Source organism: Egretta garzetta, unplaced genomic scaffold (assembly GCF_000687185.1).
Source record: "Egretta garzetta isolate BGI_Z169 unplaced genomic scaffold, ASM68718v1 scaffold370, whole genome shotgun sequence".
NCBI lineage: Eukaryota > Metazoa > Chordata > Aves > Pelecaniformes > Ardeidae > Egretta > Egretta garzetta.
The window spans coordinates 1,472,954-1,490,258 of NW_009258292.1; the positions used below are offsets into that span (position 1 = coordinate 1,472,954).

General features: G+C 40.7%; 1 protein-coding gene across 2 annotated transcripts in view; it reads right to left on the minus strand.

Moving 5' to 3' along the window:
• Positions 1-381: 381 nt before the first annotated feature.
• Positions 382-17,305, minus strand: part of P2RY8 (P2Y receptor family member 8) — a 36,455-nt gene continuing 19,531 nt past the window's right edge. For both annotated transcript variants that reach the window (XM_009637688.2, XM_035892981.1), the window contains exon 3: positions 382-4,372. In XM_009637688.2, coding sequence (XP_009635983.1) covers positions 3,231-4,304 — 1,074 coding nt within the window. In that variant the 5' untranslated portion in view covers positions 4,305-4,372 and the 3' untranslated portion in view covers positions 382-3,230. The remainder of the gene's footprint in view (positions 4,373-17,305) is intronic.

The following is a 17,305-nucleotide window of genomic DNA, read 5'->3' on the forward strand; positions in this document are numbered from 1 at the left end:
ATAGATTAAAAATAAAGCCCAAAACCAAACAGAAGCCTATACATTCATGTCTTCTCAGTAAAATTACATTAACCACAGAGGCAATCAAGTAAGCATGTCGCCCAGGACCTGTATTCCCCAAACCAAAGGCAATATAGACATGAACTTCTCAATAACCTCAATGACAATCTATATTTTTGTGTGTGTATATATATATATATATTTATATATTTTCATATATATATGTCAACTCACACCCACTGACTGGGTAGTCTAGAAGTCTTGCTACCTTATGGTGCCCCAGAAGGACATGTTTCCAGTGTCAAAGAACAGTATGTTGGGCCACTTTAATGATTTCTTCTCCTCCTCTCTAGGCCCCCCCGCCCGCCCTGCCCTCCCTGACTTCACAGTATACACCATCAGCCTCAAAAGATTGCAGTTGTTGGGTTCTTTTCTGTACTCCTTTCTCAAGGAACAATCATGCTGACCCAAATGGGAATTTTCCCTAATCTGAGCTAACTAGAGGCTAGGTAGTAAAATGGCATGAAGAAGTACCCAAAGGAGGCATCCTTCCTGTTCCTTTTTAGACAATGTCAGAAAAGGAATGAAGGGCTATGAAGAGCTGTGTGAGGCTGGAGAGAAGAACATTTTCAGTAAGTTGTGAGCATCTTTTCTCTTGCAAAAGGAGAAACTCAGCAATTTTTAAAATACAGAAGCTGATGTCCAAAGTGCAAAGTTTCTGGGCTTTTGGCTCTGTTTGGTGTCAGTTACAGTTCAGGCACATTGTAGCACATTTTAGGAGGGACTAAGTGCTTGAGGATCAGGTTCAAGATAAAACAGTGAGAATCTGCATTAGAGGAGAACGTAGGAGAAGGTTTTCATTGTAAAAATGCTTGCATGTTAAGAAAAAAAAAAGGACAGAGATTTCAGTATAACCTCAAAAAAGGTTTCTGCCACAGCAAAAGGCTGAAAACAGTTTTGGTAGTGAGAAGGCTGGAATTCTGTGAAAGTGGATGGTGAAGGGACTTGAACAGCAAGGTGAAACCACACACTGCTAAATTAATACAAAGGTTTGCAAAACATAAGTAAACTAACTGAAGTTCTGCCTGACGGATGAGGGATGGCTTAGGAAGAGCCATCATTCTTTCTTTGGAGGTCCTGGCACCAGCAGGCATTTTGGAGGGTGTGCTAGAGCTGAACAGGGACTCAGAGCCCCAGATTCACACAGGAACATATTCAATGGGCTCCTCTCTTTCAGCACATGCAAGGTGATTTAAAGTAGCAAGCCCATCTCACTGCCCATCCTCACCCAGCACACAGGCTGGTAGTGCAGGGTAGCTTCCAGGAAAATTGATGGGAAGGTTTGGATGGGTTACATGCATGTGCAGGACAATTCAAACTGACACTGTGAAATGCCACAAAACACTCAGGTGGCTTTTGACAGGTAGTACCAGGTCCACTCACATTTATCCTGCTCCAATAACTGATGATGCTTTAGCAGAAGATAAGGACATACAAATATCTCACAGTTAATTTTGTGGTTATCCAGCTTCTATCGTGAAGAAATTAATGTGATTAGTGGTGGAAAATCGTGTTTTAATCATGTCATACACAAAGAAAAAAGGTATATTTTAAGGCCTGTGAGTGTTGTCTTTTACTTAGGCACAGGCGCTCAGAAATCAGTATAGGTCTGCGCAAGGTGGCCCTAGCATGTGGTGCCTGGGCCAACTATCCACGATGTTGAAACCAGCCTCCTACTCAGCGTAGGATGGAGTCGCAGTGCAGCAAAAGGATACCATAAGGCTTTGTTTCGCTTGCGAGGGGAAACTTGTCTGGCTCTGTCAGGTGGTTTTTTGGCTCTTCACCTTCAGTGAGGGCCAAAGGCAGGTAAAAAGCTGAAAATACTACAGGAAAAAACTTTGCCTTTGTCTGGCCCCAGTACCTGTTCTGTAGCAGTTGTCTTTCCAAGCACACAAGCAGTTTTTGAGATGTGAGAATAATTGAAACATGCCACAGTATATGCAAACAAGCTGGAGGATATTTCAGAGAGGAGTCCCAAACACAAAACTGCCCAATCAACCTGCTGTAACCTATTTCCAGGGTATTTGGTACATCTCCCATTCTCAAGACTTGATTTCATTTTTTCTTCTTCTGTTTGCCCGCTTGAAAGAAGTATGTTTCTGACACCTGGCCATAGGGACAGGTTTTCAGCTGGTTTCTGCTGCCACAGAACCACTCCCATCTGTGGTTGAATTCTCAGATACCCAGCTGAAAATCTGGTTAATAATCCACGCCACTGCCATAAGAAAGGTAAACTCACTGTCCGTGCACTATGTAAAGCTAAATTCTCTGCTGAGGGGGGTGGTGCTTCTGCATATAGCCTATAGTGAATTGCTGAAAATGACTTGTTGATACCAATCACATATGAGCAGCAGCATTATTACTGTAGTAGGTCGATGTGAGAAAATTTATCTTAGATCAACTGCTCCCCACTGTCCTGAGAAATTAATAACTTCAAGAAATGAAAATATAATCCACTCAGCAGCTGAAGTAGTTTCAAACGTTGTAAGTTCTAGCTTTTCTTTCACTGTATGAGATATTTAGCTATAAAAAATGGAAATAAATAATATGAGTCAACCTAACCTTTTCAAAGGTTAGTGTGGTTTGGTTCTGATAAAAAGCTGGGTGAGTGTTGTGGTGAATTCACAGTGGCTGTGCATTATGCATTAATAGTAAAATGAGAGGCTATCGCTACTCAGTCTTTTATAGGAATACAACAAAGGAGAAAGCACTACATTAAAAAAAAAAGACAAACAAACAAAAACCCCAGCACATTTCTTAGAAAAAATAACTCCCCTTACCCCATATCCAAACTCAGTTTATGTTCTAATTCATATACAGTAATATTTCACATTCACTGAGAAACAAAAGCCTTTGCTTACACACTGAGATCATACAACCTGAAAGGAGTTTTTATTTTAAACTCACCCCTTGGTTTCAAGCAGTAGGACTAATTCCAGGTCACCCCCTAATTATCAGCATTGGGTTTGCTTCAGTGCCTTCTTGAATAAACTCAGTTCTTTAATGCTTCCATTTCTTACTAGAAAATATGGAAGGAGGATGCGCAATGTAAGTATGGCTTGAGTTCTGTCACTGGAGCAAGGTATTTTGAGGGTAGCCATTCAAGAAGAAATGTATTCTGTGTCTACTTGTGGATCTCACAGGTGCCTTTCTTCTGGGGATGTCTGAGGCTAAAAAACACTTTCCTGCCTTTGCAAATAGACCTTTACTCCCTCTAACCCATCCATAGGTCCGCTTGACATCGACCTGGCTGACATGGTCCTGCCAGAGAATAAGCTTTCCCTTCTGGTTTCCAAACTGTCGCTGAGCAGTACCTTAGGGCGAAACACTTGCATGAATTTCTGGTAAAATTCTTTGGATGCAAAATAGTAAATGAAGGGATCTATGCAGTTGTTGAGGCAACTGAGGCACAAGGTGAGCTTGTAGGCATGGTACAAACTCCTGTCATAAAATAGGCGGACGATCATATGCGCAAGTAGGATAAAGTTATTGGGGGCGAAGCAAGTGATGAATACCAAAAGGACTATGACCGCCAGGTATATGGATCTAGTCTTCTGCCTGTTACCGTATCTGTTTGACGTCTGAATAAGCTTCCGAATGGTGCCAATATAGCATACAACTGTTACAACAAAAGGGATCAGGAAGAGCACGACAAATAACGTGAGGAGAAAGACTACCCAGGCTGCAAAGTTGGGCAGCATATTCCATTTGAGGACATCAAAACAGGTTATAATCCCCAATTCTTTCACTTCGTAGGTCAGATCTGTGCTTTCGAGTGGGTAGAAGGCTAGTAGCAATAAAATCCACATGCCTAGGCAGGCAGCGAGGGCATATCTTTTTCTTCTCCACTTGATCAACTTCATGGGATATACCACACCCATGTACCGCTCAATGCTGATACAAGTCATGGTCAGTATGGAAGAATACATGTTGGAGTAGAACATCACAGTCACAAGGCTGCAAAGTGTCTTGCCAAAGCTCCAGTGATTGTTGTGGATGTGATAAGAAATCTGGAAGGGAAAGCAGCTGACCAGCATGAGATCCGTGATGCTTAGGTTGATCATGAAGATAACAGAAGGTGTTTTGGGTTTGATGTGCAAGCAGAGCACCCAAAGGGAGAACAAGTTGCCAGGGATACTGATGATAGCTACCAGTGTATACACAACTGGGAGGGTGATGGAGATAGCTTTATTCTGGAGCATTGCCAGCGTTTCAACATCCAGGTGGGTTACGTTTTTAACCATTATTCACAAGGGGGTTGTTGATCTGTATAAGCCAGCTGGATGTTATCATGAACACTTGGCTTAAGAACCTAGAGGACAAATGTCAGGAGAGAAAAGCAATATGTCAAAACAGAAGTTAAGAACATACTTCTTCGATTAATCAAACCAAGAAAAAGCCCTTTGTAGTCTGACAGATTATCTCTGAATTGAACTGAATCCATTAAAATTACCTCCTGAAAACTCTCTTCCCCCTCTGAATCATGGTACTGTTTTACCAGTCTCACTTCTTCCTATCATTGAAGAGCTACTTTTTCCCTACTGAATGGCTTTCTGATACTTTTTGCAGTCCATACATAATCACACCTCTTAATGTTATTGTAACATACACATGTCACAAATTGAAATTAAATTGATGTCTTCGTGAGAACACTATGCTCTAGGATCTCCATGAGCTAAATCCATCCTATCTACTCTGGATGTTGTGACCTTGCTTCTTGTAATAATACACAATATTTTCTGACTTTTTTTTTTGTCCAACTAAACAGTGACCATTCCAAGTAAGTGCTGGATTTTTTTTGTAATTGGGGAAAGGAGAACATGCAATCAATTATTCTTGGTATATTCATGATATAAACAGAACATAAGGAAAACACCATGTATAATTGAGAACACCATGTATAACTGAGATTGCATTTGCTCGAACTAGCTTACAGGCCAAAGGGACCAGGCTAAAGAAGTAAGAACGAAGTAACAAGCCCTCTTCTAACAATAAAAAAGGTACTGAGTTCCAATTTCTACAAGATATAAGCTACTAAAAAATGCTCTGTTGCAGCTGTCTTATTGGCATCACCTGTAATTCTGCAAAATTAGTTTCAGTAGCTTTCACTCTCTGGCCTACATATCTTTCTTAGCAGATACAATAGCTTATGGTCTAGCTTATTTATTTTATACAGTGTAGCAGCATTTAGCAGCTGCAAACAAGAACTCATGCCTCAATGTGCTACAAGCATGCGTACTTACTGTCATTAAGCTGCAAATACAGGGACAGAGTTTCACAAAACTACAGGGTCAAAAAAGTGAAGAAATGCCAATGAATGACCAGAAAGGCAGAGGGCAGAGCAACAGTAAGTTCTGGGAAGGGTTGCAATAGGTGCCTGAAAAGGGTGCCATGCCAAGCCCGCTGATAACCCTGGGCACATCCATGCTGTTTAATAAAAGAGGGGCAGAGGGTGGGCTCAGGCGCGCACTCCTCCTTGGTGGACTCTGATCACCTGCACTGCTTAATCCAAGCATCTCTTTGCAAGGCACACTTGCCGTAGGAGGTTAGATTAAATAAACGTAGATGCCAGTCAGTTGGCATCACTTAACCTCAGATCTGGTTAAATAGGACCTTTAATTTAATTGTGTGGTCATAGCCTGTAAGCAGTGCAACAGATCAGTCCCTCAGAGCGATCAGCCCTCGCTGCTGGCTAACTCCAGTTGGAAATAATCATTCTGACAAAACCCGTGGTTTCTGACAGAAGCTTTTACTGAATAACTTGCTAGACCTTGCACACAATAACTACTGATTGGTTCCTGAGACCTGGCAAAGGTGAAGTCTCTACTGAAGGCTGTGATGCTGTAGAGAGATACTCAACTCTAAAAATAAACTGAGTGCAGATGCAGAAAAAACACAGCTACAGCAGCAAGAAGCTCCGTGGGGGCTTATTTCTGTTGTGTCTTGATCTGACCAATTTGACATAGTGCTTCAAATATCAGCTAAAATATTCAGAAGTAGTGAGCCAGTATCAAACGAGTGATGTTAACTAATGTTGCCAGTCTTTCAGGAGCTTCTAGCTGAGCCCAGAAAAAGGCACAAGAAAATAGGAATTGCAAAGAAGTCAGAGATATGTTCCTAATATATCATGCACATGACACAGAGCAAACATGCTCCAAGTAATGAGCACATCACATGATCACAACTGCAAAACCCCTTTGAGCCAAATCCATTGCAGATGAAATTCTGTTCTTGTCAGTAAAGCTATATCAAGAACGAAACTAACTCGTCAGTTTTCAGGGGAACTTGAAAAAGCACTCACTGACACAAAGCTCTTGGAAAAAAAAACCTTAATGCTATCTATTTCAACTCTTCTATCTACGACTTACCATAGTAAATACCTATTCATGAACTCTATCACCTCAAAAATCCTTCTCAAGTGGCACCCTTTGTGCCTAACAACCCTAAACTTCCCAAAATAATCAGAAAATTTTTATCTATATCAAAGTATCTACAGAGCTCTAATAATAAGTCTTTGCAAGTGAAAGATATTTGCTCCCACAGGCTAAGGGATCTCACCCCTAGATACTATTCCTTCTATAGAAATTGTATGTATTTGGGAGGTAGGAGTATGGGTGAAAATTTACATTAAATTTGTCACACTGGTGATAAAGATATTGAATAACTTTTATATTTGGCTTTGTGTTACAGCTAATCACAAACGCACTGTCTTCTAAACTTGCTTTTTCTGAGAGCACATCCTGATAAGGAGGAGATAAAAAATTTATGCATAGATGCTGCAGTATGCAAACCAGTGTCAGGATTCGTGGCCTGGCTAGAGACAAATCTTACGCACTTGTGGAACACTACTGCCAGTAAAACACACGTGCCTCCCAAATTTAGGCATCTCTTGAATAGGGGTTGAAAGGCACCAGACTTCGTGGTTAGGTGTCTACAAGAGCTCTTCAAAAAGGGCACGTCTCCTCGGCACAGTTTTCAATAAGGAAGGTGCCCATCAGAAGAAGCAAAAGAATAACAACATGAGGGTCGCCTAGTGTCTTCTGCATGGGAGGAGGGAGCATGCAAAGCACGGAAGACTGTTGCTGCAAGTCACTCTTGAGGGCAAATAGCCTCTTGAGGAAATGTGGAGTGCAGAAAATCTTCCTTCCAACTTTGCCTTTCCTTTTGCCAAATCCTTCTGGGGCTCTAATCCTGAATTCCTTGTTCAGGAAAGCCTGGGCTGGCAGAAATTCCTTCTCTGAGTCACCCTTACGTGTGATGCTCTGCTTTTTAAATGCCCAAGTTAAGCTGCTGGAACCACAGTGTAACATTTCGACATACTTTACCTCTCCCTTTATTGTGTCTATTTGGGTTTCGTTAACACTGTATTTTATATTTTTGTCTTGTTCAAGTTCACTTTATGTCCTTCCCCCACTGCAACCACAGTCTCTGTCTGTCTCTTGTGGTTTGACTTGAAAATGTCATCAATCAAGAGAGAAAGTAATCTTTATGAGGATTAGAATTAGATTCCCCTTACATTTTATGAGTTGCTTCCTTTCAAATTCATGTTTTGAACACAATTCAAATCAGTGGAGCTTGCATGGATTCTCTGCAAGGGAAACTTTGCTGCAGGGTAATTTTAAAATATCAACCCTCAGCTAAGGTTTCATATGCATAATCTGTAAATATATAGTTCTGTTGCATAAATATCCCTACTAGAAAGACTTATTGCCATTTACATCAGTCCTCAAGCTTCTGGACAGAAAGCTCACTTGGAAATTCAGTAATGCCAGGTTTTCATCGGAGCTGTAACCATAAGCAAAGGGTGCTTAGTGCCTTTTTGGCAGGGATGGTGATTCTTTTCCCTTCAATTGACAAAAGATGATAAATAAAACATTAAAGATTATACTGAAAATCAAGCAGTAAAAAATCAGAGGAGGACTGTGTTATTTCTTTGCCATGGAAGAGTAACTATAGAGACGTGTCTACTTTCTTTTTAGGGGACTACTAAATAAAACTGATGTGTTCTCTCTCTTAAATCTATTCACTTCCTGTTGTCGATGTCAAGTCCACCTGTGAAAAAGACTGAAAAGACCATTTCGTAAAAAGTTTTATGATTTGTTTTGTGATTGGAGACGGAAAAATAAATCTCAAAACATACCGTGCAGGAGAAAGACTTGCAAAACCCATTCTGTTTCATCATTTTTGGTTCCCTCCCTGTCAAAGCACTATTGTGTAGAATAAAAAGGTCTCATTTCATAAATTCTTTTATATTGTTACACTTTTGGAAAGATACCCTTCCAGATGAAGAATGTAGGATGGTATGTTTCAGATTACAGGCACACCAAACTGAAATGCATTTCAACTCTATCGGAAACATTCTGAATGAAGCAAAATGAAAGCACAGGTTTTATTGTAAGCAGTTAGAGAAATCATATTAACAGCTTTTAATCAATGCAAATGTGGCTGAAGAATGTATTTTGTTGTTTTCTCAAAAGGCTGCATTTTTTGAAAAAGAACTTTAATTTTTTTACTTGCTCAGTTTAATACTATTTCAAAGCAGTAACAAGAGCTGAAGCATTAGGACAGTTTATGTCTACCTAAATGTAGCTAAAAGTGATGAAAACTTAGGGATCCTCAGTGTGCAGTGTTCCTGCTGGGGATTCAACCCCTCCTGGACTGTCTGAATTGCTAGTGAGATGAAAGAATATTAGACAAGCACAAGAAAACAGGCACTTAATTTCTATTGTAGACTGACTATGAGGAGAAGAAGGAGGCAGAAAGGCAAGGAGTCAAGAGCCAGTCGTCTTGAGTTGTGGGAAAAGTGACAAACACTTTGATATTTAGATAGAATAAGGGGTTTTAGTCTGAGGAACAAGAAGAAAAAGAGCCCTTTTGTAACACGTATCAGTTACTGTTCCTAAAGCATCACTGATGCGATTCAGCGAAACACTTCTGCAAATGTTAACGCTCGCCAAACTGAGGAATGTAAATGAGTGCATCTCTGTGTGTTCTTAAAACTGAACCGGGGCTTTACCGAAAGCGGCTGCAGGTTTTGTCTGGATGGTTCTTTCTCACCCTTGCAATAAAGTTTCATGCAAATTTTAGCTTATAGGGTTACATTTCTACATCTCTAAAAGCCAAGGGTTTGGTTCATTCAGTCAAGATCTGAACCTAAGTCTTCTAAGAAAATTCTTTGTATTGGGCCTTCCCTGTTCTTTTTGCCAATTTCTTTTTCTTTTTTTTTTTTTATTTCTGTTGTTTTGTTCTGAGTATCATTACTGCAAAGATCATACACTGTTGCTGAGCCTGTAGTTATGTTATCACAAAGGCATTGTTTCACACTAGGCTTTAGCTTATCTTCTTTTAAGAATGAATACATTTGGGAAATGAGACTTCTACCCTCTGTGCACTTCTGTGCACAAGTATTTCTAAGCAAACAAAAAAAATCTGAAAACATCTATCTAGCTGCAATATTCCTGACCTTCTATGTCATTTAGCTTTAGAAAAATAAAACTGTTATTTATTTCTTGTTTTTCACCAAAGATTATTCAGATGAAGGACACAAGAAAACCACATATATGCCTTAGCTGCAAAAGCTGGCATTTTTTTTACAATGAGCTACTTTATGATCACTATATTAATCAAAAACTCTTGTGGAGACAAACTTCAGTCTTCATCTTAGTACACCTATTCAAAGTAAACCCTATGGTGGTTACAGCTCTGACCTCAAATAGTTAGGGCAAGGTAAAGCAAGAGTGTCTTCTCTCCACAAGGATTTCACATTGAGAGGTAAAACAAACCTCTATTTTTTCAGTAAGAAAATGTAGAAGCATTTCCAGCTTTAATGTAGCGAAGGGGTACATGCCTGTTGAGCTGGTTAGCTAGATCAATCCAGACAAAAGCAGCTTTATTCAGAAGTGAAGAAAAATAATCCTATCATTTCTGCCTATTAGAGAGTGCTTCTCTTCTCCAGCCTGAGACAGTGCAAGTGGGCAGTTCCTAGGATTCAGCCAAAGAAGCCTTACTAAGTGTGAAGTCTTAATATACAGGTGAGAGGCAAGGAAACATCACAAGGAAATACTGAACCAATTCTTCAGAACTAGCTAAGCAGTAGAATTAGCTGTACATAGCTACCTTTACATTTCCTGTGTTTGTCCTGGACTATGTAGTTTTGCTGACAGCTGAAGTTTAGTTTGCTTGAGCCTTCACCTTTGCTAACCATAAATTAGCAAAGTCAGAATTCTGTGCTGGGGTTAGCAACATTCATCCTAATTTAGATAAGGTCTGCATAAGCACAGCCACTATCGTCTGTGTCAATAATCCTGTTCAGAGTGAAACTAGTCAATGTGGTCTTTAAAAAGTTAATTTCTGCAGCAGTCAGGTTTATGGAAATAGTAATGCTGTGGGCCAGTACTGACAAAAAACGCTCAGCATCTGAAGCATGTTTCTATGACTTTAAGGGCTAGTTGCACTACAAAATGAAGCAGTTTGCAGTTTTCTTTATCGGTATGCAATATAGTCAGCTTTTAAAAATTCTGTGAGCAAAACTTTAGGTCAATTGAAACCCAGCTTGTGTAACTCCACTGATGGATTTTCTAGGCTGTTTAAATTTCAGTCTGAGGGATCAGCCTAAACTGGATTTAAAGAGGTTCCAATTTATGGGCTAATAGCTAGAATATTATATATATGTTGGTCTTTCCTACAAATACACAGACTTTGTGAGGTTAATTTTTTTTCAAGCCTGATATTTTTTAAAGGATTAGCAAAGCTAAGGCAACCCCTTTTAAGAATTCAACATAACAACCCAGGAATTCAACCTACGGGACTTCTACTCCTCTGTGGTCACTGCCCACGCGCATGTTCTTATTTCCCAATAGCACAAGGTAACTTGCCTCATGGTGAAATACTGCTCTCTTGCACGTGTCATGGAGAAAGCATGCGTGCAAGCTGTTACCGAAATATTGCTGATGCCTGGTGGGGAACCCTGACTTCATTCGGCCACAGTTTTTGTCAGATGATGCATGATGCATAGCCATGGACAACCAGCTCACAAAGCTCCTTTTAGCCACTCTGGTGAACATCCTGGGTAGTGTGAAGTTATCCTGTGCCACAAGGCCCTCCTGTAGGTAGCTTGCCCCTAAACTATTATTACACGATATTGACTTACAGCAAAATGATGATGTTTTATCTTTTTATAGAACTTTGACCACAGAAAGTGCCCAATCAAGTCTAAATTTAAATAACACACGAACTGATTTCCTTTATAACTTTAAATCATTCAAATACTGTCTGTGTCCAGGCTTGACAGACAATGGCTTCCGGTCTGCAATTACTTCCTACTACAAGTAATTGCCTCACATAGCTCTTGTGAAAGTCAGATGAAAAAGCGTAGTCGATCATTTCCCTTCTGACCTCAAATGTCAGGAAAAGAAGCAACAGCTTGCTAGTACAAGGTGTTTGTGGTAGGCTATATGACAGATTCCCAACCGAGAATCCCTCAGTCTTCAGAAAACTGTATAGTCTTACACTGAATCAGCAAACAAACATATATATGCAAACACGGATAAACATAGGTTTGTATTTATATACATTCTATTTGAAATCTGTACTTTCTATCTTTTCATCTTTGTTTTCTGTGAAACTCTTTTTGAATGTTTCCTCTCCTGTTCAGTCCACAAAGAAATTGAGGTAGGGCTGCATGCATGTTTTTGAAGATTGTCTTCAGAGATTAAAAAGAAAAAAAGAAAAAAAGTTCGCACATTGCTTTTTCTTGTACTTGCACTAAGAATGTGACAGTCTGTAGCTGTTAATCAATTTAAAATATAATGGAGTGCATAAACAGGACAGTCAACCAAGTTTTTCAGGTGTAGCTGAAAAGGTAATTTGGCATGGTGTTTGGGAAATGTTTTGAGAAAAGAATGTAGGGTAATTCTAGCATTCATGTAATGTACTAGGGCCAGAAATCGGAAACAGTATGCTGTTAGGGGTGAATCAAAGAACTTGGCTGAGCATGTAGGCCATCTTCAGATAGGCTTTCTTCCACTACTTCCACTAGTTGGTCTCAGTATGTACAAAACCTCTTACTACCTCCTAGATAAACAGGCATGTCCCAAAAAGCCCACACTGGACCCATAACGACTGGTGACTTGTAAACACAGGCTGAATTATTGTTCTTCTTCTTAAGTAAGATCTATATGAATATGCAACTCTTCTTCCAGAGCAGTAGCATTAAGTAGCAGGATTTGGGTATAGCTGGCACCTTTCTTGCCTGGTCTTTGGCCGTGGATTTAGCATCCGTAGAAGTCTGCCTATTTTAAGGTGAGTTGGGAAGTGTGGATGCCACTGACTGTACTGGGTGCATCTCCAGCAACTGTAACAGGCTCATATGTATTCAATTCCATTGTAAATGCAGGTGTTTGACACTGAATCCAGCCCATTTTAAACATCCCTTTGATTCAGATCCTTGTCTCCTGGAGGCTTGCAATTGCCTAGATTCTGTCAAAATCTGAACTATTCCACTAAAACATAATTGTTCCCTTTCACACTTGGACTGCTCTGCTGCCACTTTAAAATGACCAAGCCAGCTTTCATGTGAAAGTGAATTGGCACAGAATAGAATCAAATACATTATTTTACCTGCACCCATCGTCTTCCACCCATGTGTCAAATCCTACAATTGGTTTTACATGACTGTAAACTGTTTGTGCAGCAAAGATGCCACAGCTGGGACTCAGAACAAAAATTATTTTTTCTTCTGTTGATCCTGCTGTTGCACTTGCTTGGCACATCTCATTTAACCTTTACTGGCAGCCCACCTACAGGACTGACTGCTCTGCTCTCTCCCCTGATGCTTTCTGCAACGTGCTGGCCGCACGCTCCTGGCAGACAGGGCATTCTCCTGGCTCACACATCAGTTCGAAGTGATCCTCACATCAGCGCTAGAGAAGACAGTCTTGTCTGAAAAATGCATGAGACCTGGGGCTCTGTCAGAGCTAAACTGACATGTGCCTGGCAGCTTTCTCCCACATCTGATTCTCTGCTCCGGAAAGGGCAAGAGGAGCTAGATGTACAGAAAGAATGAGCCTTGCTTCCTGTCAAACTGTGCCTCTTACTGGAAGGACTGATACAAACAATGGGCTGCTGGAAGATCTTTTATATGGCTGGAACTGATATTGTGTCCACTCATCCCCCTGGACCCCCTGTCTATACCTGCTGAAAATAGGTGACCACATGTATTTTGGCAGGAGAGGTGTGCCTGGGCTGACGAAGGGCCAGTAGGCAGTGGTGTATGCAATCCAAGGCAGTGGGAATTGTGTGAGCTCTGTGGTTGTCGCCTCATTCCCTGGCGCTTTGGAGAGTGCTTCCCAGCCCTGCCTGAAGGGAGCAGTGGTTGGGGCTCACCTGGGGTGATCTCTGTGAGAAATCTTGCTCTGTCACAACTCTTTCCTTTGCACGGTTTCTCTTACTGCTTATTGTCACAGCTCAGAGTGCAAACCCTGAAATGTGTCTGTTCTACCAAGCTCTATATCATCGTATTTTTCCTCGGTGGTGGTCAGTTGCCCATGAACAAGGTCTTGCAAATGGTTGTGATTCTCTGCTAGAGAAAGGTGCTTCATTTTTTCAACGTTGCCATCAGCAGTCAATAATATTCAAGCTGCAATCATGGGGTACCCTGGCTGGTTCTGTCTTTTAGTTCTGGTCATATCATGATCAGGGCATGTGTCACTAGGACAGCCACATATCGCCTGCATCTATCTTGAGAGGAGCAATGTAGGGCACGTGCAGTACCTCTGTGGAGCCCAAATGACACGACCAGGATTCATTTATCTCTGCAGGAGATACCAGCCCTGCAGCTCTGGTATTCATGCAACTCCCCGTGAAGTCTGAGGCAGCTCTGTGTGCTGAGTGCACAGCACCTCAGAGCTCTTTGCTCAGTGCGTAGAAGCCAGCTTATCCTGCCCGAGCTCATGCAAACTCTCATCGCTCGTGTGCTGAAAGAACTGAAAGCTGGCTTCCCTGCAAAAGCTCACGGCTTACGTTGAGCATCGATAGCTGCAGCTGTGCTGCCTGTGGCTGGCACAGGGCACAGTATAAATTCACATGTGCCTGAACGGTGCTGAGCAGGTGTACCCAAAGGCACTGTGCACAGGTAACAGGAACCTCAGAAATAGCTAGTGACAGGAGCAGATATACTGTTACTGTATGACCTAGTTTTAAAAGCAGCGTTATATATGCACACAAAGGAAAAAGAAAGAGCCAGCGTCATTATTATTTTTTTCCCTGACTTAACACTTTTTTTCCTGACTTCTCTTCAGTTTGGCAATTTGATACTAGTTAGATGTGTGAGTGGTAACATATAAGAAGTGGAGATTACAAAATGGGAAAAAAAGAGAAAGATTTCTAACAAAAGCTTCACCCCTCGTTCAGTTTCTTTGTGACAACTTGAGCTTTCACACTAATGCAAAGGGATTCAACAGGAATAGCACCCTGAAACCACATCTGCTATGGTTTCATTCTTCTGAAAGTCCTCGAGCACAGGTGAGACAGCAGATGAATGTTCAGCTCTTTGGCTGAACCAAGCTGCAGGCACCCTCGTATCCAGGCTTTGGTCTTCCTCTCAAATCCTAACTGCACTTAGGTAACTTAAATGCATAAACAAGACAAAAGCTGGGTTCTGTCCTTGTCTGACATACTCTTTCTGCATTGAGAAGTATGCAAGTGCCCTAATTATAGTCAAGATATATGCTGATATATTATTATATGAACGTTACCTACGAAACAATCATAGGCAGAAGTCAAACGTGTTCTGCAGCTGTTTTTGTTGGGGGAGCTAGTCTCTGCTCTTATCAACGGACAATGCCTTGCAACAGCTTGTTATTGGCTCTGCTTGAGTTCCTCTTTATCGCTAGCAAAATGCCCTGAGATATCTGGATCATTGCTGCTCTGCAAATCATTACTGGGATCTTGCCATCTTGAGAAAAAATAATGAAAGGGAAGATGCTGTCTTTCGCAGGGTGTTATTTATTGACCCGTGCCCTAAAGGTTAGCCCCTTAACTATAATATTTATGACTTGGAATTTGCCTCCAACTTAATAGAGCTAATTCTGGGTATTCCATTTGTGAACAGTCTATCTCACAATCTCTTCTACTACATGTATCTGTGGTCTGCTGTTTTTAAGCGTATGGGCAAGCAGACACATTCTTGTCATGTAACCAAAGGTGTGAATCCATATCTCATCAGCCTCTCTGTGTATCTGATTTCACAAAGGAGGTTGCTTACCCCTTTGGGATAAAGTTTTGCAAAACAGCTCCAGGTTGCCATGTGAGAAAGTGTATTCATTACTCTACCATAGGACATACTATATACTACAGCCAATATAGTACCACCCTATGTCCTACTTTGTCTCTGCCATGAGTTGTCTGCTTGCTCACGTGCTTAAAGTAAATAAACACAGCTGAGATGTTTTAAATGGTGACCACATGCAAGCAGCACAGGCTGGCATGAGGTGAGAGCAGCCCTAGTGTGATTCTGAAGTGGGCAGCGCCACAGGACAGGGTGCACCAGCAAAGTAAAGGAGAGGTGGGAAGCCATCAGGAGGACAGGTAAGCATTCGTATTTATCCCACTTGTAAAAAGAATATTATGTATGAGGTATTATTATGATAATATACTGATATAATATTATATGTTAAATATTATATATTAAACATAATTTATATATGTATGCTATAAATATTTTTTCACTGGTACCACAAACTTAAATACCTATAAAACCCATAATCAACACCCCAAGTGCTGCAATTTCACTCTTTTTTATCATATGATGTTTTTGCCTGTGTTACTGATTTGTCATATTTATGTTTGTGTGTGTACATATTATATATATTATGACATTATAGTGTACGATCATATATAATAATATATTATTTTATTTTATTGTTTCATGGTGTAGATGCAATTGATAACATTCTTCTGTTTTTAAACTTTTTTTCATGACTACAAGTAAAATTTCAGCTCATTGTAGGATAAACCTTTAAATGAAAGGAAAGCAATGCTGCAGTAGAGGACCTCCAAGTCCTAATGTAAAAAGTGGTCAGACTAAATTTAAAGTTTGAGTTTCACTAGGTCCAAAACATTACAGAGAAAAATGCGGGCTCCGGAGCTCGACCAATCTTAAAAAGAATTTCCTTTTAAGGTGACACTTAAAATTCAACCACATGGAAAAGTATACTAAGTCTGTGAAATGCATTGAGAAGGACAAATAAACAAAACTCTATTAGTTTTTTAAAATGTGCTTAGCTTAACCCCTAGACTGGAGAACTGAGAACTTTTAAAGTTTTATGATAAAACAAATCCATGTATTTTAAATGCAAGCTTTAGGTGACTCCAAATATAGCTATTTATTTAAGGTCTGGTGTGACTCAGTCTTCAGTGAGATGCCACACACTGTGGCAGCTAATTAATTGCCCTTAATTAATCATCTCCTGGCTGAGGATCAAACTATTGAGGTTTAGCTGAGGTCTAGCTGAGGCTGGGGTCAAACCTCAAGCAAAAAACATGGCTTCGTCAGAGCAAGAAGGGGGCCCCTGGGTGGCACAAGCTCTCAAAATGAGTCTACAGGATAGAGAGGAACTTGACTGTGCTGAGAATTCAGGTGTGGGAAAAGAAAACACAACATTCTTATCCTCTGGCACTTGAAAATGACAAAAGCAACACTCTTCCCTTCACCCGAATAGTTTAAAAGGAAAAGGAAATTAAACTCCTCATGTTCCAGTAAAACCTACTAACACAATAAAATGAATGCAATAATCCGGCGGAAAAGAAATACATGGAAGAAGCTTGCAAGGACACCATAAAGGAGCAGTCCCACCACGTGTGAGGGTCCCTGCCTTTCTAAGGAGAATGGGCATTTACTGACAGAGGAACGGCGAGCTGGAGAAAAAGCTCCTACAGATGGGAGGTCCTTCAGTGGCACAGATTGAAATATCACCTGATAAACCAGAGAGAAATTCTAGCCCCTGGGGAGCTGACTATGGGCTTTACAGTTATTTCAGTTTGTGTGAAAACTGCCTGTTGGAGATGAAGACTGTGAAATTCATGGGATACATAAAGACAAACTCTGAGGTAGTTTTGAAGACTGGTACAATTATGCTCCAATAAGATGCTAATAGCAATAGAGCAGCAGGAGACGGTTCTTTGGAGACAAAATTTGGGTTGTTAGGAGCCCTAGGGACCTCTAAGTGATATGCTCTGAAGTATTACT